Here is a 24,550-nt window from a genome sequence, read left to right on the forward strand (position 1 = left end):
GATGGCACTGGCCTTCAAGGCCATCAATGAAACAGCATCCATCTACCTTCAAACACTGGTCAAACCACACGCCCCGACGCGAGCACTTCGCTCCTCTACTTCAGCTGGCCGGCTGGTACCACCATCGCTGAAATCAAACAAATGTCGCTCAGCAAAGTCCAGACTCTTCTCTGTTCTGGCACCTCAGTGGTGGAACGAACTCCTGACCAAACACCCTACCTATAGCACTTTGATCATAGCACTATTGTTCTTAAGGTATGTTTGCTACTTTACTCAGATGAGGATCTAACACTCTATTTTTAGCTCTTACTTTATTGGCAATGATATGCTGTGGTTTCTTTGTTTCTTTTTTTTTTGACAAATGTACTTATTGTAAGTCGCTTTGGACAAAACCGTCTGCTAAATGACCTAAATGTAAATGTAATAAATATGTTTGTAAACAATCACTTTAATATATAATTGTACTTGTAATCACTTATTTATCATGCACATAATGCTAATTGGAATATTAAATGGTTAAAACATGTATCAGGCACTAGCATTCCTGGTCTAGGAGGAAAACAATGGAGTAATAGTAATTTTAAGGACCTATCACACTTTGGTAAACTTTTAGTATGTTTATAAGTACATCTGATACTACTATAATCCACTGAGAAACCTTTTGTTATAATTTTTTTGGGGTCAAGTCATATTTGCACCTGACTATATGTCTGTTGTTCAGATATGGAGTCAGACTGTAAAAATTTAAGTAAAAATGTACTAACTTAGGGAATAATTTTTGTATTGTTTTGCATTGAGCTGCACGGTGGTGTAGTGGGTAGCACTGTTGCCTCATAGCAAGATGGTCCTGGGTTTGATTCCCGGGTTGGGCTTGGGTTCCATCTTTGTGGATGTTCTGGATGTTGCATGTTCTCTCCATGTAAGCGTGGGTTCTCTCCGGGTTCTCCGGCTTCCTCCCACAGTCCAAAGACATGCAGGATGGGGATAGGTTCATTGATAACTCAGTGAATGGTTGTCTGTATCTACATGTTGGCCCTGCAATGGACTGGTTACCTGTTCAGGGTGTACCCTGCCATCACCCAATGACAGCTGGGATTGGCTCCAGCCCCCCCGCGACCCTGAATACAGGATAAAGCGGTAGACAATGGATGGATGGTTTTGCGTTGAGCTGACTCCCTAATTATAAACTATTCATGTGACCCCTCGCTACCTGTTGTTGTAGTTTAGCAGCACAAAACTGAACGGATTACCTGATCCTGGAGAGCAAAAAAAGTGATTTCCAAATTGGGATCATTCTGATCCAGATTAAACTCTTTGAAAAACTGGGCCCTGGGTTTATAATCCAATTTTGAGATTCAATCCTGTCTAGAGTATTCTGACCTGGATTAGATATTTTGAAATACTGGGCCCATGGCATCAACTATATGAAAGAGACAGGCGTAATTTATGGGGGGGATGGGTGGGTTGTAACCCACCCAATAATCCAAACCAGCCACCACAACCCACCCAATATGATATCATAATTATTGATATTGAATGTTAAGCATTATAATCACAACAGTGTGGTAGATTTTCTCAATTTACCAGTAAAAAATAGTGACATTTGTCTGTGCCCCCTCCCGCTCTGAGATTTGGTTTCGCCCATCTTGCCGGACCTGCGCTTCTCTACTGTCTCTCCCGGTCTCTCCCCGTACGTCTACGAAGCATCAGCGGTGGTATGAAGAAAGCACGCGAAAAAAGCAAGAGAATAAAAGAATCTTCCCAACAGGAGGTAGCTACTGCTAGGGCTCCAGTGCCACCACTCACGAGTCAAATCATGTTACTGAACAAAAGTTACCCCCCCCCCCAGCCGGCGAGTTTGACAGTGCGTGCGCGTATAGCCCCGTTCACATACGTCGCTACTCGCCCGTCACTCGCTTTCTCGCTGAATTCTACTCGCTGGCAAAAAAAAGCTCACTGCCGCCGACGGCGACTTCAAGCGACAACTCTCTGTGGAACTCTCTGTTGACGTCAACTGTCAATCATCTCTATTCTACATTGTGATTTTTACTCGCTAGGTTCTCACTTCACTCGCATCGCAGAAAGTTAAAATGATTCTATCTCCGATCGACCACATCGCATCGCCTGTCCTGGCCGCATTCCGCTAGAACACATTCACATTCATTGACAGCTGTCGCTCAGAGATGGGCGAGTGGCGACGTATGTGAACGGGGCTTCAGTCAAAACCAATACACCAAGGAAGGCTGAGGAATAGTCACCCACTTATATTATTATTATTATTTAAAATAATAATAATAAACTAATTGTGTTTTAGTCATTTGTGTTCTCATCTTTTCTTGAATGCTTAAACTCCTCAGCCCCATTTAGTATGTCAACATTTGTATCAGAACCAGCAGTTTGTAAGAAATTGGTCAGTAATTGATATGTCATATTTTGTTTCTCAGAATTCACCAAATTGATGCATTAAAATGAAATTATTCAAAACTTTCTCCCGGGGGGGCATGCCCCCGGACCCCCCTAGAGGATCGCAAGCCCCCCCCACCATAGTCTCCAAAGATCCTGTGGGAAATACAAACCCATAATCGGGGCTAAATACTTAAAGTTAGAGGTAATTAAGGACCGTGAGTCCTAAAAAGAACACTTGCACAGGCTTTCATTTGTATTCTGTACAAGTTCAAGAACCATTCTTATGCATTTTCTAAGTCGGTCATCTTTATTTTAGGCACAAACTATATATTTGGGCTGGTAAACCCAACCTGTCACAGTGGCTGATGGCCATATATATATATATATATATATATCTCACAGGCGGAAATCTCAACCCCCCCAATGTTCAACTCAAAGTTACGCCCTTGGAAAGAGACCACAGTGTCAACAATCTATTGTATGATGTGGCGTTTGTGCTCTACAGACAGACCCATATACTTAAATTTGTCCTATCACAGTCAGTAACAGCTGTCTGTAAAACCTCAGCTATGTATAGCTCACAAATCTCGCGAGACGGATTTTTAACGTAATCTCGCGAGATCTCGTGGTACGAGATCTCATCACACCCCTAGTTCCTAAGGAAGCTCAACTAATTTAGGAAAAATTAGGAAATGAGGCATATTTTTCTTCAGGCAACATCTCAAGCAAGTCTTTATTATTATTATTATTATTATTATTATTATTATTATTATGTCTTTATTTCGTCCCTCTCTCCCCCAGAGTGTTAGTGACTCCCTCGGGGTGAGCATAGCAGGGGGGAAGGGAAGCCCACTGGGTGACATCCCTATCTTCATTGCTATGATTCAGGCCAATGGGGTCGCTGCAAAGACACACCAACTCAAGGTAGACTGAGATATGTTGGTTGTGTGTTGATACTTTTAATTTAATTACCATTGTTATGGTGCATCCTACATGAGATAACGTGACACAATGTCACATATCAATTAAGCATGTTTGTCTGTGTTCAGGTGGGTGACAGGATCGTCAGTATTAACAGTCAGTTTGTGGACGGTCTCTCACACAGTGATGTTGTCACCATGCTGAAGAACAGCTACGGAAGCATCAGCCTGCAGGTAACACTGCTGGTGTTTATTCTGTGACCCATCAGATGCTGTGTCCAAGTCAGCTGATTTCAACTATAGTGTCACTGCTAACCTTTAACATGCTGTAATCTATGAAAGACGCTAGGTTGAACCATAGACTGTGTATAAGAAGTGGATGTAGTTAACGTGGCATAACCCATTGGTCTGTGGACAAGGTTTGGAAGCCTCGAGTAAGGCATTTTGGCTGTCAGCATCTTGGATTTTGGCCATTGTCATATTTTAATTTTTGCAATTAGTGAAGGAAGTGACCACCATCTTGGGACTGTGGAGGATCTGATGAACATGATCAGCAGAGTCGCACAGCGAGTGGCAACCTTCCAGTATCTGGCTTCAACTGGCTTCTGGTGTGAAGTTATCAAAGTTAGCTTCATAATTCAAGGTCAACTTACAGCTAAGTGTTTCAGTAATCTTAGTAGCTGACGGCATTGGTAGCATGATTGTGAAGGTAGTGACGCTGTGATAGCGACCTGTCAATCACAAGGCATCCCCTGCTTTATGGTCTATTTAACTCTAAATGGTCCATAATTTACTAAAAGAACACCATACTGTATTGAAGAAAACTTGAAACCAGCTCTGCCTAGATGGCGACAGCCAAAATGTTGAATTTGAGGCTTACAAATCAGTGGGTCATGTCACCATGACTACATCCACTCATGTACAGTCTATGACTCAGACTTCAAGGTTGAACTGATTTAGAATTTGGTGGTTGAAGGTCTCTGTGACCTCACAAAACAGTTTTGGCCATAAATCAATTAATAAGCTACTTTACAATTTCACACAAATGTCTAAAAGGATCAAATGAAGAAGTTTTTACACAATTACATTTGTGAAGGTATGTTGGAGTGATGTTATTGATGATGAGATTAAGTATGTCTTAATTAGTAGTGTTTCATCTTGACTGTGGTGGAAAGTACGTCAGGACAGCAGAGACCCCCCCCTCAAAAAAAAAAAAAAAACCCTTACCTATAGCACTTTGATCATAGCACTGTTGTTCTTAAGGTATGTTTGCTGAACAGCTACTACTTTACTCAGACCTAACACTTGTTTCTATTTTTTAGCTCTTACTTTATCGGCAATATGTTGTGGTTTCTTTCTCTCTCTTTCTTTTGACAAATGTACTTATTGTAAGTCGCTTTGAACAAAAGTGTCTGCTAAATTACCTAAATGTAAATGTAAGTAAGAAAGGACATTTACTCAAGTACTGTACAACAATTTGAGGTATTTGTATTTTACTTTTTTCTTTTTATAAAACACATATGAATCGCTTGTAAGATACAATAAAATTGTGCCTTTGTAAAGTGTGAAATGTAGTAAAGGAGCATCAGAACTTAATTTTTTCTTCTTTCCTCTCCCAAAATTCACGTCCCCCCAGGTCGTAGCAGACACCAACATTACTGCCATCGCCACTCAGGTGGAGAGCTTGTCCAGCAATTCCAGTCTGACAGTCAACACTGAAACACACACAGCAGAGCCAGAGTGAGTGGACACACACACACACACACACACACACACACACACACACACACACACACACACACACACACACACACACACACACACACACACACACACACACACACACACACACACACACACACACACACACCTGAATCCATTCTTCATCCTCCTTCTCAGGGGTCCCCGACCCCACAGCATCAGTCTGGAGAAAGGCACTGAGGGACTTGGTTTCAGCATCGTTGGAGGATTTGGCAGTCCGCATGGAGACCTTCCCATCTATGTGAAGACAGTCTTCAGCAAGGTCAGGAACAGGCTTTCACGGTTTCCATCTGTTTCCAGTCTTTATGCTAAGCTAGGCTTAATATGTTAAAAATTTTATTAAGATACTGTTTCATAATTTGAATTTGTTTGTGAAAGGTAATTTAAAATCTCACAGATTGACATCATTTAAAAAAAACAATGTTTATTGAGTTCCAGGTCATATGTCATCTGTACTTTTCTCAACGGATCAGATATTAGAATGCTAACGTTAGCATTGTCATTTAGCTACACAACACACACCACAGTTATCGGCTGTCAATATATACGTTATCTTATCTCTCCTTAAGAACTAGTTTGTCAGCTGCAACCCGTTTTAATTTAGCAATAAAACTGACAAGGACTTGGTGAAGATCCAAATGCAGCACAAAACAGGAAGGGGGACCTGGACCTGGTGGTTGTGTTCCTGTTTGGTCTCTGAAGAAGATCAGGATGTCGTCGAGGTAGATGAAAGTGTGCTTGTTTAACATGTTACTTGTTGTTGACCGAAACCAGAAAGGTGTGTGTGTGTGTGTGTGTGGGGGGGGGGGGGGGGGGTTAATGATGCTGATGTCAGAACCAGTCTATGAAGGTGGCGAGTGAGTGGGTCCCATCAGACAGCAGCAGGCAGGCATGGCAGAGGGGTTGTTGTTTGGGGAAGAGTCCAAAGGTTCAACTAACCAAGGGTGCAGTCGAATAGTCAAAAAATAAGGTCCTAACTCCTATTCCTAACTCCTATTCCTTGACCTTTGGAGAAAACGTCACGGGGTTAAGGAAAGGCGATAGGAGAACTCAAAAGGACTTAGGAAAAGACTGCCGCGGTGCTCAGAGAATCCGACCGAACTTTCACTAAGCTACGTCATTATAACGCGGCCGCTGATGATCGGCACCGGCAATTGACGTGCGTCTGCGCTGGAGAAACTACAATAATGGACTACAAAAAGCGCATCGTCCACTTCTCCACATGTTGGTTTTATCAACAGCTGGTTCACTGACCGGCTTCAGGTCCAGCAGCTCCTCCTTCCTGTTTGACCGTTTGCTTTATTTACGTTTCATTTGTGGTTTTAGTTTCGTTTTTGTCAAGTTTGTAACATGATTGAAAAAAAAAAAAAAAAATACCATTCAATTATTATCACTGTCCACACACATTTATCAACACTATTCCAATTACTATATGTCTGCATGAAAGTCATGGTTAAATATTTAAATGCACATATCGTTTGTTTTTTATGAACGGCGAGGTGTGCGGCACTTTAAATGTTGCTCTCGCAAAGAATTGTGGGTCGGTGTAATCTCATTTCCTTTCGCATAGGAAGGTCCGTTGCATCCTATGCTAAAGGAGCTCTGAAAGGAAGCATTGGAGCTCCTTTCCTTTGCATTTAGAGAATTCGAACTGGTCTTATCATGGTGGCCACTTGTTTACTTCTGGGTCACTTCTTCAGTTAGGAACCTTCCTAAGCAAAATAGACTATTCGACTGCACCCCAACACTTTCCCAGCAACTGCTGAGTCCGGGACTTTTACTTGACACCTGGAGACAATAGGACCAGTTTTACCACAGTAAAGGCAGAGATGCTCATGCATGCTAGGTGTGGGTTCCCTCATGGATTGGCTGGCGGAGGGAACCTCCTGCACGGGAAAGATGCAAGTCGGTACGTATCCCCATTGCTTCTCCCTACGTCTGCAGCGACACGGAGACACGCGCTGTTGCTGCTGCCACTGCCGTTTGTTTGTTTTGTCTCTTACTTATGTAACGATCTGTGTGCCCTATGTCCAGTAGATAACCTACATTATTAAGAGTACACAATGGGGGACTTCCGGTTATGGCGCACTGCTAGGCAGATGTGTGACAGCTAGGCAGACGTGTGACAGAGAGCTCCCATGGGAATTAATAGAATAGCTAGCAGACAGCCTCTTTGAATTATTGAACAGTTACCATTTGTCAATCTAGTACATGAATCAAGTACAGAAACAACTAAAGTGACAACGAAACTGAAAGCCAAAGCTCCAAAAACCACTAAATCAACAGATACCTCTTTGCAGATAACAAAATTGGATGCTAACATGCTGTTAGCGCTGACCAAATTCTTGATGCTATTCACTCAATGAAGGAGGATTTTGTGTCAAGGTTTGATGGACTACTGGGTGCTATCCAGGGAGTGCAGGGTGAACAAAAGGCACTGACTGGCTGAATGACCGAAGCAGAAGACAGAATTAGAACCAATGAAGACGGCTTAACATCTCTGAAAATACAGACCACTAGCATGAAAACGGCTATGGAAGAGCAAGTGGATGATTTAGAAAACCGTGCACACCACTCGAATCTTCGCTTGGTGGGTGTGCCCGAATCAACAGAAGGAGGTGACATGTGTGCTTATTTGGAAAAATGGATTCCTGAAGTGCTTGGTGAATGCAACTTTCCCAGGCTTGTGCTAATACATTTAGGTCATTTAGCAGACACTTTTGTCCAAAGCGACTTACACTTAAACTATATTTGTCAAAGGAAAGAAAAAGAAACCACAACATATCATTGCCGATAAAGTAAGAGCTAAAAATAGAACAAGTGTTAGATCCTCGTCTGAGTAAAGTAGTAGCTGTTCAGCATTTTTATCTTAAGAACAACAGTGCTATGATCAAAGTGCTATAGCTAAGGTTTTTTTTTTTGGTGTGTGTGTGTGGGGGGGGTTAGTGGGTCATGCTATGCAGCCTCGAGCGACGGGTCTCTGGCAAAATCTTCTCCAGTTTGATGTCCTGACTGGGATAGGACACATGGCTGCGATGGGTGGTGGTTGAGATGTTATGCCTACCTCAATGGACTTCCGTAGATAGACTCTGTTGTCTTCGTTCAGCTGTCCTGATGCTGCAGCTGACGCTGTAGTGACAAGCCCTTAAGTGCTCGGTTTACCTCATGCTCAGACTGAGGCCCCTCCCTCCAATCAAGTCTATTGACTACAGCTGAGCTGGCTGAAACTAGGTAATTTCCCACTCAGTAAGATCAGCTTCACAAGAATTTAAACAACAGACTATCTAGACAAGACTAAATGTTACAACTAGCTCTACTCACAGAATGCCTAAACCCAAATCTACAATTAGTTTCTGACTTATCAACAAGATACAAAGCAGCTTCCTTCCTTTCTCCAGACAAAAAAAAAGAGGTGAACTGAACTCTTATGGAGAGTCCCTGAGCAAGACACCTCACCCTAATTGCTCCTGAAGAGCTGGCTGTCACCCTGCGTGGTTGACTCCGCCATCAGTGTGTGAATGTGTGTATGAATGGGTGAATGTCAGTCATTACTGTAAAGCGCTTTGGATTAAAGCGCTATATAAATGAGGCCATTTAGGCAAGGCAAGGCAAAGCAAGGCAAGGCAACTTTATTTGTATAGCACATTTCATACACAAGGTAGACTCAAAGTGCTTTACATCATAACATGTCATACAATAAAGTGAAAAAAATTGAATTAAAAGAAAATAAAGGCACAATTAAAATGCATTACAGAAAAACAAGGAGAATAAAAACATATTTGCAATAATTAAAAACAGTGCAGACATTAAAAGATTTAGCAGAAAGCTATGGTGAACATAAAAGTTTTCAGTCTAGTTTTAAAAGTGGTCGGAGTTGGGGCAAGTCTTACATCTTCAGGAAGTTTATTCAGTATTTGTTGCATAGTGACTAAATGATGCTCTCCTGTGATTTGAGTTTACTCTGGGAATCACTAACAGATTGGTCTCGGAAGATCTTAGTGGTCTAGAAGGCTTATGTAGTGGGAGCATATCAGTGATATACTTCGGCCCTAGACCATGTAGTGATTTATATGTGAGCAGAAGGATTTTGAAATCAATCCTCTGACATACAGGGAGCCAATGTAAGGATATAAGAATTGGTGCATTGGTACATTTTTGAGGTGATAGTGGGCCGATTTTGTTACTGATTTGATGTGACTGTCGAAATGTAAATCAGAATCGATAATAACCCCAAGACTTCTGGCTTTATTTGAGGTTTTCAGGGACAGAGAGTGAAGGTGTTGAATTTCTTTAAACCTTTCTTTTTTAGCACCAAAAACAATTATCTCAGTTTTATCTTCATTTATTTGCAGGAAGTTTTGGCACATCCAGTCTTTGACTTGCTCAATGCACTGGCACAGAAGATCTAAGGGGCGATAGTCGTTTGGTGATAGCGCTACATATATTTGGGTGTCATCGGCACAGCAATGATGGTCAATTTTATTATTTTGCATGATTTGTCCTAGTGGGAGCATGTAGATGTTGAATAAAGTCGGTCCCAAGATTGAACCTTGGGGGACTCCACACATTACATTGGTAGGTTCTGATACAAAGTCGCCAATGGAAACAAAATAGTTCCTATCTTGTAGATATGACTTGAACCAGCTTAAGACTGTGCCTGAGAGCCCCACCCAGTTTTCCAACCTGTCCAAAAGTATTGAGTGGTCGACAGTGTCAAATGCAGCACTGAGGTCTAATAGCATTAATATTGAAGTTTTGCCAGAGTCTGTGTTAAGACGGATGTCATATACAACTTTAATAAGGGCCGTCTCGGTGCTATGAAAAGGTCGAAATCCTGACTGGAAGTTGTTGTGGCAGCCCGTTGAGGCCAGGAAGTGATTTAGTTGTTGGAGAACAACTTTCTCAATTATTTTACTTATGAAGGGTAGATTTGAAATCGGTCTGTAGTTGTTGATAATAGAGGCATCTAGGCTCCGCTTTTTTAGAAGAGGTTTAATGACTGCAGTTTTGAAGGCTTTTGGGAAATTGCCTGATTGAATAGAGTTATTAATTCTTTGCAATATGTCTGTTGATAGGCAGTCAAAAACATTCTTAAAAAAGTTGGTAGGTAAAGCATCAAGGCAGCAGGTGGATGATTTTAGATTTGTCACCGTTTCCACTAGAGTTTTAGAGTCTATGGCATTAAAGCTTGCCATCATTGCTGTGTTACTTTTGCCTGAACATGGTGGTGATCCAACTTTTTTGTTTGAGATATTGATTGCACGTCTGATGCCTTCGATTTTATAAGTATAAAAGAATGCAAACTCATTGCATTTCTGCGTGGAATGGAGTTTAGCTGGTATTTGTGTTGGGGGGGGGGGGGGGGGGGGGGGTTGGTCAGTCTGTCAACAGTTGCAAATAGGGTTTTCGCCTTATGAGTGTTGTTGTTTATGATATCGGAGAAGAATGTTTCTCTTACACTTTTTAAGACTAAATTGTAGGCCCGGAGGCTCTCTTTATAGATGTCATGGTGAATATGAAGTTTAGTACTCCGCCAGATTCGTTCAGCCTTCCTGCACTCTCTTCTCTGGGCTGTCACGACAGCAGCTTTTCTCCAGGGTTCCTTTTGCTTACCAGAAATCGTTTTAACCGTAGCAGGTGCAATGACATTCAGAATTTTGGAATTAAAGGTGTTTACAAGATCATCAGCATGACATGGGTTTAGAGTTGGTAATGAGGAGATGGCATTTTTAAAGAGTACATTGGCATGTTCATTGATGTACAGCTTTTGATTCTGTTTGTGTGTCAGTTTGTGTGTCAGGAATGAAAGAAATATTAAAGAAAACACAGAAGTGATCAGACAATGAAGGATCAGTCACAAAAACATCAGAAACATTGCGACCTTTTGTGATAATCAGGTCCAGGGTGTGTCCCTTACAATGAGTAGCCTCTTTCACATGTTGAGAAAGGTCAAATGTGTCTAGAATATTAAAAAGTTATTTTGCACCCTTGTCATTCAAATCATCAATATGAAAATTAAAGTCACCAGTTATAACTAGGCAGTCAAAGTCAGTGGAGATGCTAGACAATAATTCAGTAAAATCATCGAAAAAATTTGACGAATATTTAGGTGGCCTGTAAATAATAAACAGGAGAACTCTTGGAGAGTATTTCAACACAGCACAAAGGTATTTGAATGATGGAAAAACACCAAGTGACATCTGTTTCCCCTGAAATGTATTTTTAAATATAGCAGCAACCCCTCCACCTCTTTTCCCAGATCTACATACATCAATAAAATTATAGTTGGGGGGTGCTGTCTCGATCAGAATGCTTGCACTGTTATTTTGTTCTAGCCATTTTTCAGTTAAAAACATAAAATCAAGTTTAGAAGTGGTAATAAAATCATTGACTAAAAATGATTTGTTATTAAGAGACCTAACATTTAGCAGACCCATCCTGATGGTGTTATTAACGGGCTTTGAGGTTGACTTTGATTTTGAGAGAACAGGAATGAGATTGTTTAGGTTAACAGTGTGTTCAAGCTTCCCAATGTTTACTCTCTTGGTTGTCACAACAGGAATGCAGAAGGTGCCATGTTTTGATGTAGGCGACCTTGGGTCCAGCTGATAATGCGGTCTACTGCTGAACCCTTTTCTGTCTCAGTAATATTCAGGACTGCTGTCAGGGTGGGGAGGGGGTGGCCATAAGGGGGGGGGGGGGCATAAGGGGGGGGGGGGGGGGGGGAGTGAGCAATGTCACAGCTTGGATTAACTGCTGGAGGTGGATGTTGAGGGCGTGGAGTGGGGGTAGGAGGTAAGAGGGGGGAGTGACGAGGGCAGGGGGTAGGTGGGGGTGGCTCTCAGAACTCCAAGGGGGAGGAGAGGGGAGAAAGGTTTATTGGAGGAAGGGAGAATGATGAAGACCTGGATGGGGACTTGAGGGGAGTGGGGGAGGGATCCACATTCAGTCCTCCTTCGACGTTTCTGATAATCTGTGTTTTGTCTTCCCTCTTTGTTGGTTCCCCTCGTCTCTTGTCCTTGGCAGTGTTGACAGATGGATGATGCAGGTAGTAAGATATGTAGGTAATGAATAGCTTTGCTCCCAGCTTATTTAGGCAAAGTCAGTTTGTCTTCAAAAGATGCCTGCGGTCCCAGAAAAAGCGGAAATTGTCAATAAAAAATGTACCATATACTCAATGACGATAAACCCCTAATTTTTCAGAAACATGTTTCTATCAATGGCCGATTTGACTGGAAGTTTCATCATAGGTGGGGATTTTAACTGCACCCTCTAACCGGAGATCGACAGATCTACAGGGATGGACATACTCAGACAAGAAAGGAATTGTTGCAATTTATTAGAGTTAAACTTAATTGATGTATGGAGAAAAGCTCACCCTAAGCAGTCGACCTCATGTTATTCTGCCACCTGCCAGACATTTTCCAGAATGTACTACTTTTTGGTCTCTGCTTCTTTAGCATCCATAATCTCCAGAAACTGAGTGAGAGTTTATTGGGGCTCACATTGTCTATTACTTCGAAATTAATACAACCCAAACATCAGCTGCTATATGGTGGGAAGCGTTTAAAGCCTTCCTGAGAGGTCAGATGATAAGTTTCACAAGTTCTAAACACAGATCCTGGAGGTTGGAGATGGATCAGTTAGAAAAAAAGATTAAAGATATTGAAACAGACCATTTCAAAAATCCCTATCAACAGTAATTTAAGGAACTTAGATACTTAAAAGACTCAGAGCTAAATATAATGTTCTGTTTGTAAATAAGGCAACTAAGAGCCTACTGAAACTGAAACAGTCTTATTATGAGCAAGGGGAAAAGGCTAGTAAGCTTCTAGCTTGGTGTATTAAACAATCTGAAACTGAAAGAACAATACATACAATTCAGTTGGTATGGAGTCTAGTGACCCAAAGGAAATTAATAAAGCCTTTTTAGGTTTCTATCAAAATTTATACAGCACAGATTATTCAAATTCAATTTATTGTGGTGAGCGATCGCCGAGCAGTTTGGGATCGGGGGCGTACTGCAGTTGGGGTGAGAGAGAATTCCGACCGGCACCCGCTGCATTTACACCGATAATGTTTCATCATTCGTGGCTGTAATAAACACTTTTACTGCTTTGTACATGTTGTGGAAGTCCCGGACACACCGGGAAACTAAACAGCGTCCTGCCTGAGTTCATAAGTGGAGGGAATGTTCCCATTCATTTTCTATGTAAGAAGCCATGCAATGCCGTCGCGGAGCGGCGAGTTTCGAGAGACGGCGCCGCCGCAAGCTCTCGAAAATCTTTTAAATTGACTGTTGTCGATCTAAAAATAAAGACAGATTCAGCAACTGCATAGTGTAGGAAAGTAAGGGAAAACCTAACGGTACCTACGTAAACTGTGTATGTAAGGAAACTAAGGACGATATTAAAATATGTATATCAATGTGTATTAATCTACAATTTTAATACCTGCTCTTGTAAAAGGGGCACCATCTGTTGGTCCGACAGAACTTTATAGAGTTCACATTAATGACTCTAATGACCACTTATTAATTAATTAACAATTTATCAATATCATTTAACAGATCAGTTTAATTTCCTTAGATCGTAAGTTCTTGAAATAGGGATCTTTGTATTCTGCACAGAAGAAATATCCACGGACAACGACTTTATGCTTTAAGGTTATTTATTGATTAACTAGGGATTAAACAAAGTGAATAAAATAATAACTGATGTAATAAACAAAACACCAATACAACGCCAGAAATATAACTGGACATATGATTAACAGCTCAACTAGCACGTTTGGTGATAAAGGCGAGTGTGTTCTTCCTAAGAATTTGGACTCCTTAGTAAGAGGAACAGGTGAATAATGGGATAAATGACCTCACAGATATTAGATATTAACAGACGCTATTCTTAGTTCCACCCTGCAACTTGGTCATTACTGTTGAATGCGTATTCGGTCTTACTTTGGGATGCTTCTTCTCGGCTTACTGAAACTCCAAGCGGTCGCTCTTCCGTCGGTGACGTAGATCCGAAGGGATCTTCCTTGCCGTGGCCCGAGGGAACCGTTAGCGCCGATCTGCGCTAGTTTTGTAGCAGCGTCCTTTGCCGTAATCCGTCTTAGTTGAACAGCTGTCTTCTCCTTGAGCTCCGCCTTGGGTGACTTAGGTATAAGCGTCAATATTCCAAACCTTGCGGCCGCTGGTTGAGTTAGCATTGATCAAAATCCTTGCGGGTAAAAAAAGAAAGAAAGGCTAAAACGCAAGAATGAAGAATCTAACGACGAACAAACTATTCTAATAAAAGTAGTAAAAGTTTGGAACTAAGAAAAGGACGAAACTTGAAAAGGGCAAGAGCAAAGGCAAAGGCCATGTGGCCATCGCCGGGTGGCACGAGCGGGGAGGCAAGAGCAACGGGTGTCTGTAGCACGTGGCTTTTATGCTGACCGAGGGGGCGTGTCCAGGACGGACCCGTTCGAGTTACAGTCCGAAATCTTTATGATTTAAACTGTAAAACAAAACGAAATGCAATCCTATGACTAGAACGTTTGAACACCATCTCGCCGTTATGGTCAAAGTTGGCACATTGCATATAGTTCTCACACAGAATGATAGGTCAAAACAAATGAAACATGAACTGTAAACATTTCTCTGTCCAATCATTTTGAACTAAATATCTTTGGTAGAGTTGAAAGGAACTTTGGTCCAACACATACAATGCAAACCTATCAAGCTAGCCCAAACAAGTTTGGTAACTTAGTAAGCATTTTGTCCTTGGTGATGCGGGCAGATTAATGAACAAACATATTTTCCTCTGACTGCGTGAGTGCAGTAGTAAGTCCATTACAATGACAATGTTAATTTTTAGCATTTTTGGTAACTTCTCTGTTCTTCGGGGTAGAACGATGGGAAGTTTGCCAGTATGCTTATAATTCCTCAATGATTATTATGGATGGTTTTAACTAGGGGTGGGACGATACGGGTAACTCACGATTCGATACTGTGACGATATTTGGCCCACGATAACAATAATATCACGATACACGATATCTGCGATATTCGATATATTGCAAGACATTTCATCAACGATATATCACGATATGTGACTGAAAAAGAAAAAATATGCATAAAAAATAAATTCCAAAACTTTGTACAATGTACAAATGAATAAACACTGTCCAGCTGGACACATTAAAGTGCATGCACATTAATAACATGTCTTATGTAAACCAGGACAGTGCTTTCTGATACTGAAAAGTTAGTAGCAACTTGTTTTATGTAAACTTGGGCCCGTTTTAGTTTAACAATAGCTTAACAAGATAAGAATAACATCAGAATTAAATGAAATATTGGATGCAACCAATTATGTGCAGAGTTATGTTCACCCATCCAGTACCTGGGAAGTCGGGCCTCATGCCCTCAGAGCTGGGTGAAAACCGCTTGGAGCTCACAGCAACACCGGGCAGCACACGGCTCCGCGGATCCACACATGCGGACCCTCCAGCGGACGGTAAACATGCGCCGCCGGAATCCTGCCCGTAAATAGGCAATCGAGCCCGGCCGAAAAGTGGGTCCTCATGCCCTCAATGCTGTGTGAAAAGCGCTTGAAGCTCACAACAGCACCGGCCAGCACACTACCACGCTTATGCGGCGTTCACACCGGACGCGATAGATGCAAATACAATCGCGTGAGATGCGTGTATCGCGCCGCTTGATCATTTTGGACTATTCGCTTCATTCGCGTCATGCGCTTCATTCGCGCATGACGCTCATTTTTGAACCGGTGCTGCTCTAGCGGGGGAAACGAGGGCGCCGGCGGGTCACGTCGGCGGACCCTCCTCCTCCGCCTCGGGGTACCCGATGCCAGAGTCCGTGAGTCCGTGAGCCTCTAAACTCTAGCGCGCCGCTCGGAATCCTGCCCGTAAATAGGCAATCAGACCGGGCAGCGGGCAGCCCCCGCGGATCCGCTCCGGAGAATCGTAAACTGGTACAGACACACCAACTCCGGCAGCGACGGATACGGACGCAACGGACCGTCGAACGCACCGGCGAGTGGGCAGGTCTGTGTTCAAGTTGGATCAATTGGATAGACGTCCTGCGAAGTGGGCGGGACTTGAGTTTCGCTCTGCCGTTTCCAACATGGCGGCCGGGCCACAAACGTATGGAGCTAGAACAGTCTCATAATTCATAAATGCACACAGAAATTCATAAATGCACAAAAAAGATTTACAAATGTATTTGGGGATTTGTATATACATGTGACTCAAAACACAAATACATTTTCAATGCACACACAAATATGTTTCATTTCATATGTAAGTAAAAAATATTCACATATAAAAAACAAGATTCATAAACATATTTCCAATGCACACACAAATCTAAAAAAAAATCACAAATACATGAATGTTAAAGTATTTGCAATCTTCATCAAATACGCATTTGGGGCTTGTTACATTCATATATGAACTGTTGGACCTGTATTTACAAAGTGCTTTTCATTTGTAAACCTCCCTGCATTTCTGTGTGAAACTTTTGAGACTCCCCTGACGTGACTCTGATCCACAAATGCATTTTTTCTAAGAGGAGGTTGTCTGTAGCCAATCAGATGTCTCCCTCCTTTACAGCCAATCACGTGAGTGCGTTGCGTTGGAGGGATATGGGTGCTAGAGCCAGAATCGACCTTATTTCTGGAGATAATTTCCCTTCTTCCTGTGCTCCCTGTCTTTATGCTGTATAGATTAGGTGTACAGTTATATAAATATCTATTTTTCTTTTATAAAGAAGCATTTTATGGAAGTAATTTATTCCCTCATTCTGGGGAAGATGAACCGGTGCGGGCGGAGTTGTGTTTTAGACTTTTGGGGGAGACACTGATTGGCTGTAAAGGAGGGAGACATCTGATTGGCTACAGACAACCTCCTCTTAGAAAAAACGCATTTGTGGATCAGAGTCACGTCAGGGGAGTCTCAAAAGTTTCACACAGAAATGCAGGGAGGTTTACAAATGAAAAGCACTTTGTAAATACAGGTCCAACAGTTCATATATGAATGTAACAAGCCCCAAATGCGTATTTGATGAAGATTGCAAATACTTTAACATTCATGTATTTGTGATTTTTTTTTAGATTTGTGTGTGCATTGGACATGTATTTGTGTTTTGAGTCACATGTATATACAAATCCCCAAATACATTTGTAAATCTTTTTTGTGCATTTATGAATTTCTGTGTGCATTTATGAATTATGAGACTGTTCTAGCTCCATACAAACGATCTCATTTTACAGTTAAACTACACGCTAAAGCATGTTTCTGAAAACATTTGAGGCGGGAAATGTGTAGTGCAGTAACAGAATCTGGATTCATATTTGATCAACACTGCCTAGTTTGATAGTTTGAACGAAGTTTCTGGAGCCGGCGGCACTGCGTTGGACGGACGGCATTTGCATAAAGTTCAATCCATCAAACTTTATGCAAATTCACGTATGGCGACAGGGCAGTCAATTCGACGTGCCGTATCCATCATGCGGAGCTCCTGCTCTACATAGACAATGAATGGGATCCGTTGACTTGACGTCTGCTGCCGGAGTTGGTGTGTCTGTACCATCAGACGCACCGACGGGAGTCTAAAGGCGGGTCCACACCGGACCGAAAATCGGCGTCTTTGAGAGAGTCGGCGTCCGTGACATGAGTCTCCTTGGTGTGGTCGCTCGAATCGGCCCACGTCGGCGTTCATTTCAGCCGATTCAAATGTGTAATCCGCCATTCGAGTCGGCCATATTAAGTAGCCCGGCAGTCGGTGCGGTGTGGACCCCTCTTAAAAAAACCCGTAGACCCAAAATATCGATATTTGCCGTCAGTGTATCGATTTATTTATTGCGACAGGGAGCACAACAATATATTGCAATATCGATTTTTTTTCCCACCCCTAGTTTTAACCTAATGTTGAACACATATCTCATCCTTTTCTTGGTTTGGTCAAAATGTGAACATGATTTCCTGCAGAGTTCATGTTACCTGTCTCCGCATGTCAGCAGACCAGGTTGTTAGTTTATGACTCCAAGAGGGGCGGAAGGGGTCTTCAACATGACTTAGGAGCAAATGGTGAGGAAGAGATAAGGTGTTATCCTTTATACTTCAATCAGGGCTCTCTGTCAAACAAAGGTGTTCAATCAGTTTCCAGCTGTGTTTAGGTGCCTCAGGCCCCGTACACACGAAGCAAAACAAACTTTTTTTCTCCGTTTTGCCTTGGCGTCGTTTCAAGAAAATCTGCATCCAGACGAATCTACTGAAAACGGCTCAGCGGGCTGTAGTACATATTCCAGGCCTATATGCGGTGCTGTTTCTGCTACAAAAATGCAGAAGAAGAGACGTAGCGTGACCGGATGTTTGCCGTTGCTATGGCAACACGTGAGAGTTACGGCTGATCTCCGCCCGACCACCCGATCAATAAACACCCATAAGATGACAATTTGGCCCGTATAAATAAAACCAACAATAAGCATCAACAGCCGTCACCCTAAAGACCTTGACGAGGCGTTGTCACACGTTGGGATGGACTAATTAGACAAATAAAGGCCTACATTCATGGGAAGTTAGCTAGCGGTTGTTTGTTAGCATCGTACAAAACTCACAAGACTTCTGCGTTTACGCACTGAAAACGTTTTCGTGTGGACAGGCCCTCAAAGTCTGGTGACTCTGAAGGTCTGGTCCGCCTCGTTCAGGGGTGCATGGAGAACTTGTAGATGCTCTGATTTAAGGGTTCGTAAATCCTCTAACCGAGCCATAAAGCGGCCTCACATTTCCTTCAGGTCAGTCCGGTGATCTGGAGGAGGATGTTTGCTCATCTGTTGTGAGGAGACCTTTGTCTGTATTCCCACTATGTTATCTAAGGGTCAGTAGTTAATCTTTCGTTCGTTGAGAAGTCACATCCGAGAATTGTGGAGCTGTTGCTCCTACAATAGTTTATTTCTCACATAACATTTTTCAAAAAAATATTTCAGTGAACTATTTTCGTAAAATAAGAGGGAGGTGGGAGACTGCGAGGGGAGAACGACACTAGCTTGGAGGAACACAGAGGGGAGGGGTGTGTGTGTGTGTGTGGGGGGGGGGGGGGTGCTTTTTTCAAACCTTTCAAATCGTAGACTAGAGCTTTAATATGGCAATAATCACACTGTTATTAAAGCCAGGGAAAACGTCTACCTTATGTGGATCATATAGACCAATCTCACTCCTCAACAGTGTTGCCACAGATACTTTGAAAAAGTAATCTGACTACTGACTACTGACTACTCCTTTAAAAAGTAACTTAGTTAAGTTACTGACTACTTGGATTTTAAAAGTAACCAAGTTAGATTACAAGTTACTTTATTAGTTACATTCAACAGCTGCCGACTACCGATTTTGCCAATACTCACTTTATTGACGTGCTTTTTTAACAGTAACATCAACAATGTATCCACTGACATCTTAAGTTGCACTTGAAAACTATGTCCTGAAAGAAAATACATGTTTTTATATAAAATTTCTTGACTTCACTTAACTTCAATAATTCTTTTGCATATTGTAATGGCAGTAACATCATGAATGAACATTTTATGAATATTGAACCAGCATTAGAGCAGCAAGGAGTGGTTTATGGAACAAAGGATGAACACAGTCCTCAAGTATGAGCGGCGTGATGACGAAGGGAGGGGGCGGGGCCAGCAAGCAGCGAGATATTTCTCCACTAAACACTCTCAAGAGAGACTCCGCTCGCATTTCAGCACAGACTGAGTTAGCAGGAGCTCCGTGAAATCAAGAACTCGTCTTGTTTATTCACACGCTGCGCCTTTTCACCGTCACCGGGAGGGACCTGCTCTTTTAATGTGGTTGTGCCATGCTGTGACTCTAAATGTTTTTTCAAGTTTGACGTTGTATTCTTGAAAGTAGACACGCTTTGTTGTTAACACAGAGTGTACAACAAACCTTTATGTTGCCATATTTTGCTGAGATGAAGTCGAAATAATGCTTGTATTTCCAGCTGGAAAATGCGTATCTCTCCTCCTCCATTGTTTACGTTTCTGCCGGTATAGCCGACTACACGCGACCGTCCGTGAAGGTGTCGGCTAACCTACGTCACCCCCTTGAGACGCAAGAAGAAAGCAAATCTTTTTTTTTACTGACAAAAATAGTAACGCACCGTGTATTTGGATAAGTAACTTTAATCTGACTACTGGTTTGGCAATAGTAGCGCATTAGACTACTTGTTACTGAAAAAAGTAGTCCGACTACAGTAACGCGTTATTATTTTTCTGTCCTCTAAAATGTCCGACACTGACTATAGTGACTTGTATCTGAGCAGATTTTGTCACTAGAGAGGTGCTTTCACATTCCTCTCCTGAAGGAGGAGATTTCTGTGCACCTCTGTGAAATTTGAAATTCAAATGAATCCTGGCAAGCGAGATTATGTACGTCTCTACTACACCCAACCAATCTCTGTCGTTGGCCAGGGGGCTCCGTCCCCCGCCGCTGCGCCGCAGGCGTTCCACGTTTCGCACCTTCTAGTCCGGGCCTCCCGTTCGGAAGCATCCATCCTCGTATCGGTTCATAGTACCCCGGCTGAATCTCACCGATGTTTCCGCTAGCCATCTTGTTGTCGTTCATCCACCAGTCACATAGAAGCGCGAGCATGAGCGCAAGCAGCTGTGGTGGTCGGCGCGCGGCCTGTGGTATTTGCATATAATGAATATTCAGTGTCTCAGAATTCCTCCATGAGGAGAGAGCAGTGGATGTCCTTAGAGCTCAATTTCAGAGTTTTTTTTTTTTTTACTTTTTATTTGGGGAAACAATGTAAAACAAAATATTAGGCATTGCAGATTATTTTTATATACTTAAAACATGCCTGGAGGGGGTCTTTAAGTTCTGTGTAAGGTACTAGCTAGACAATTAGATATACTTTTACCACAAATGATGAACTCTGACCAGCTCTGGGAGGACAAGGCTTTCACAATGTACGACGTGTTCTGAACATTGGTTTTGAAAAAACTGGATGTATGGACACTGCTATTTTGTTATTGGATGCCGAGAAGGCCTTTGACAAGGAAGAGTGGCACTACCTGTTTGAGGGCCTTCAAAGATATGGCAAGAGGAAGTTTCTCAACTGGATCAGACTTCTTTATTCTGACCCCCATGCTATAGTTCTCTATAGTTGGTCTAAAAATGGTCTGTCTTCAGCTCCCTTCAAGTTGTATAGGGGCACGAGACAAGGCTGCCCCCTGTCTCCATTGTTGTTTACCCTGGCAATTGAGCCACTTGCCATGGCAATTAGGAATAATGATAATTTCAAAGGCATTAATACAGGAGATATAGAGCATCGTATAGCCCTGTACACTGATGATGTTATTTTGTTTTGCTCCAATTAAAAACAGACTGTACCTGAACACCTAAACACCACATGCTAGTTCTCAATGAATAGTGTGCTGTGGGTCCATGCGCGCTGTGGGTCCGTGTGTGCTGTGGGTCCGTGCGCGCTGTGGGTCCGTGTGTGCTGTGGGTCCGTGTGTGCTGTGGGTCCGTGCGCGCTGTGGGTCCGTGCGCCCGTGCGCGCTGTGGGTCCATGCCGGTCCGTGCTGCTGTCAGCCCAGGCTGTCAGTCCTGCTGTCGGTCTGTCCATACTCTCCGTCAGCGCTCCGTGGGTCTCTCTGCTTGGCGCTGTCTGTCCGCTTCCTCCGTCCGCGCTGTCGGCTCTCAGCGCTGTGTTGCAAAACGCCCCCCTTTGGGATCTCCTATCATCGTGCAGAGGAGTTCGGGCTTATGCAATTGACTCCTTTCGTTACGTAAAGAACGGAGCTGAATCTGAACAGCCTGTAGGAGCACAGTTTTACCAGAGGGTGGGCTGCAGTGACCATGCAGGAATTGCTTGTTTTCCTCATCCTGGGAGTTGGCAGGCTCAGGGAGGACCAGTTTATAGGTGTAGACCAGAGAAAACCTGTTTTTCATAATATGGCCCCTTTAATGAAATCAAAATCCTCATTTTATGGAGGTCTCGATTCAGAATCATATCGAAAATCAAAGTGAACCACCAGGCCACCAGGTATAACCACCCCTTAGACAAGTGCTATGGAAATTGAAAACACGCTTACACAGCCACAGCCAAACCACCTCTGTCAAACTCTGACCATAACACTGTGCATCTTATCCCCAAATACAAAACAACCCTAAAGAGTAGTAAACCCTTGGTTAAAACCATCAACACATGGTCCGGTGACAGCATCGAAACACTGAAAGGCTTCTTCTTATGTACAGATTGTGATATAGGGCCCTAGTTTCGTGGCGCAGCGCAGGGCGGCGCAGGGTGGCGGAGCCGGCGCAATGCAAGTTTCGACCCGCGCAGCCTTGCGCACCGTCAGTTTGGCAGTTTGGTGGATCGCCTTCGCCAAGATGGGTGTGGCGGCGCAGCAGGGGGAGGCGTCACAGATTCAGCTTGGTGTAGCGGAAGTTTCGTGGCTAAAAGCCTCGCCTAGACTGCGCTGAAAGCTCGCCAGCTCCGACCTGGTCTACTTTCGGCGCAAGGCGTAAATAAAGTCCATTCATTCAATGCGAATCACAGCTGGCGGAGTGGAAGTTTGGCTGACGGCACGCAGTGCGCACACGTCACCGAGACCTCACAGGCAGGTTTCCACAGTTCCAGGCACATTTAAATGTAATAAATGATCACAACAAACACTATTTAATGCAACTAATTGAATCAACACGTGAATTTATATCTATATAGATTGTCCCGTCACATCTGACGTCAGATCAAAGGCGGATGGCACGCGTAACGGAAACTCAGCCTCTCGGACCAAAACATCTCCCTCTCTCTCTCTCCTGTTTTTTATAATATCGGCATTGTTATTATTATGATACGCGCGCACAGCGTGTGATGCGTGTGGTGGGAGCGGCGGCGCTGCTTCTGTCATCGGGTTGTCAAGTGACGGATCTTGCACTGAACCTCCCCTAACACATTAAAGGAGAGGAGAGGAGCTCATTTGATTGGTGAAGGTCTGAATCGGCTGTATTAATCCCAGTCCACGCCTCGTCTCCTCCTCGTCTCCCACTCACGCCTTCTTCTCCTCCCTCTTTCCCACTTGCGCCGGTGGGCGAGACGGGAGGAGTGCCTGCGCGAGCCTGCGCGGTGCACGAAACTTGCAAAGTCCAGGCGGACACACCCCGTCGGCGCGGCGCAGGTGCGCTGAAAGCTGACTGCGCCTGGTCTACGAAACTAGGGCCCATATTCTCTAGAGAGACTAACTTGGATAATGCTACTGAAGTTACTAGCTGAGTTGGCTGATGAGGGAGGGAGTGGAAACACGCCAGAACTGCAGCAAAGAGGAAATTGTGACAACTTTAAATCTGCCGGTTGTTCTTTCTCATCCAAACTTCAAATCAGCAAACACCCCAAACTGAGTTACTCCCTTCTCTTAAGTTGTATTAATGAATGACCTTATCTCAACTAAAAAGTTTTGATAAGGGATTCAGATTTGTGTGTGTTTCAGGGTGCAGCAGCAGTGGATGGTCATCTGAAGCGGGGCGACCAGATCTTGTCGGTGAATGGAGAAAGTCTGCAGAAAGCGACGCACGAGCAGGCGGTCGCCATCCTGAAGAAACAGAGAGGAATCGTCACACTAGATGTCCTGTCATAACACACACACACACACCTGCATGCATGCACAATTGAATCACTTGCACAAAAATACATACACATACACACTAGGGATGCAACGGTACAGTTTTCCCACGGTTCGGTATGCATCACGGTTTTTGGGCTACGATAACGATACGGTTTCGATATTTTAATATACAACTACTCAGACTAGCAAAGGCAATATTGCAATGTAAAAATAATTAAAAGCAGCACAGATATAATCAAACCACAAACTTTATTAAAAAACAGTGATCAGATCAAATTAAACAGCAAACATAAAACCACACAAATTAAATATTAAGTTAAGTACTAAACACTACAAATACAATTAAATGTAAACATGACAAATTGTAGCATCCATTCAAAATACTTGAAAAAACCTTTTACAACCTGCACACTTGAAGGCAGTACTTGCCTTGGCCTCTTGTTATGAATAATACAAAATGTAAACAACAATGTAAAGTGCAGCATCAAAAATAATTGAGCAAGAGGACTTATTACAACCTCAAAAACAGTACTTGCCTTGACCAGTTATGAAAAATATAAAATGTTAACAACAATGTAAAGTGCAGCATCCAAAATAATTGAACAAGAGGACTTAATACAACCTGCACAAGGGAAGTGCTATCCCTCAGTTATAAATAGGTAATGTGTAAACAATGTAAACAAACATTACACAAATATCCCCCCGGCATACTTCATACAGTTCTGGGATCACTTTACTGCTAAAATGGGTGCGGGAGGGTACATGATAGCGAGGTTCAACAGTTTTCATCATGTGCCGAAATCCGCTGTCCTCAACCACTGA

At 42.9% G+C, this 24,550-nt stretch overlaps 1 protein-coding gene across 1 annotated transcript in view; it reads left to right on the forward strand.

Annotated features, from left to right (window-relative positions):
* LOC311015254 (inaD-like protein) overlaps positions 1–23,750 on the forward strand; it is a gene marked incomplete at its 5' end in the record, with an annotated part of 107,144 nt that extends 83,394 nt beyond the window's left edge. Inside the window, 5 exons of the mRNA XM_084012383.1 lie at positions 3,208–3,330; positions 3,456–3,560; positions 4,963–5,066; positions 5,226–5,349; positions 23,594–23,750. Of these exons, the coding sequence (XP_083868509.1) occupies positions 3,208–3,330; positions 3,456–3,560; positions 4,963–5,066; positions 5,226–5,349; positions 23,594–23,740 (603 nt within the window). The 3' untranslated portion in view covers positions 23,741–23,750. The remainder of the gene's footprint in view (positions 1–3,207; positions 3,331–3,455; positions 3,561–4,962; positions 5,067–5,225; positions 5,350–23,593) is intronic.
* Positions 23,751–24,550: the final 800 nt, after the last annotated feature.

Source organism: Eutrigla gurnardus (assembly GCF_963514095.1).
Source record: "Eutrigla gurnardus genome assembly, chromosome: 6".
In the NCBI taxonomy this organism is placed as follows: domain Eukaryota; kingdom Metazoa; phylum Chordata; class Actinopteri; order Perciformes; family Triglidae; genus Eutrigla; species Eutrigla gurnardus.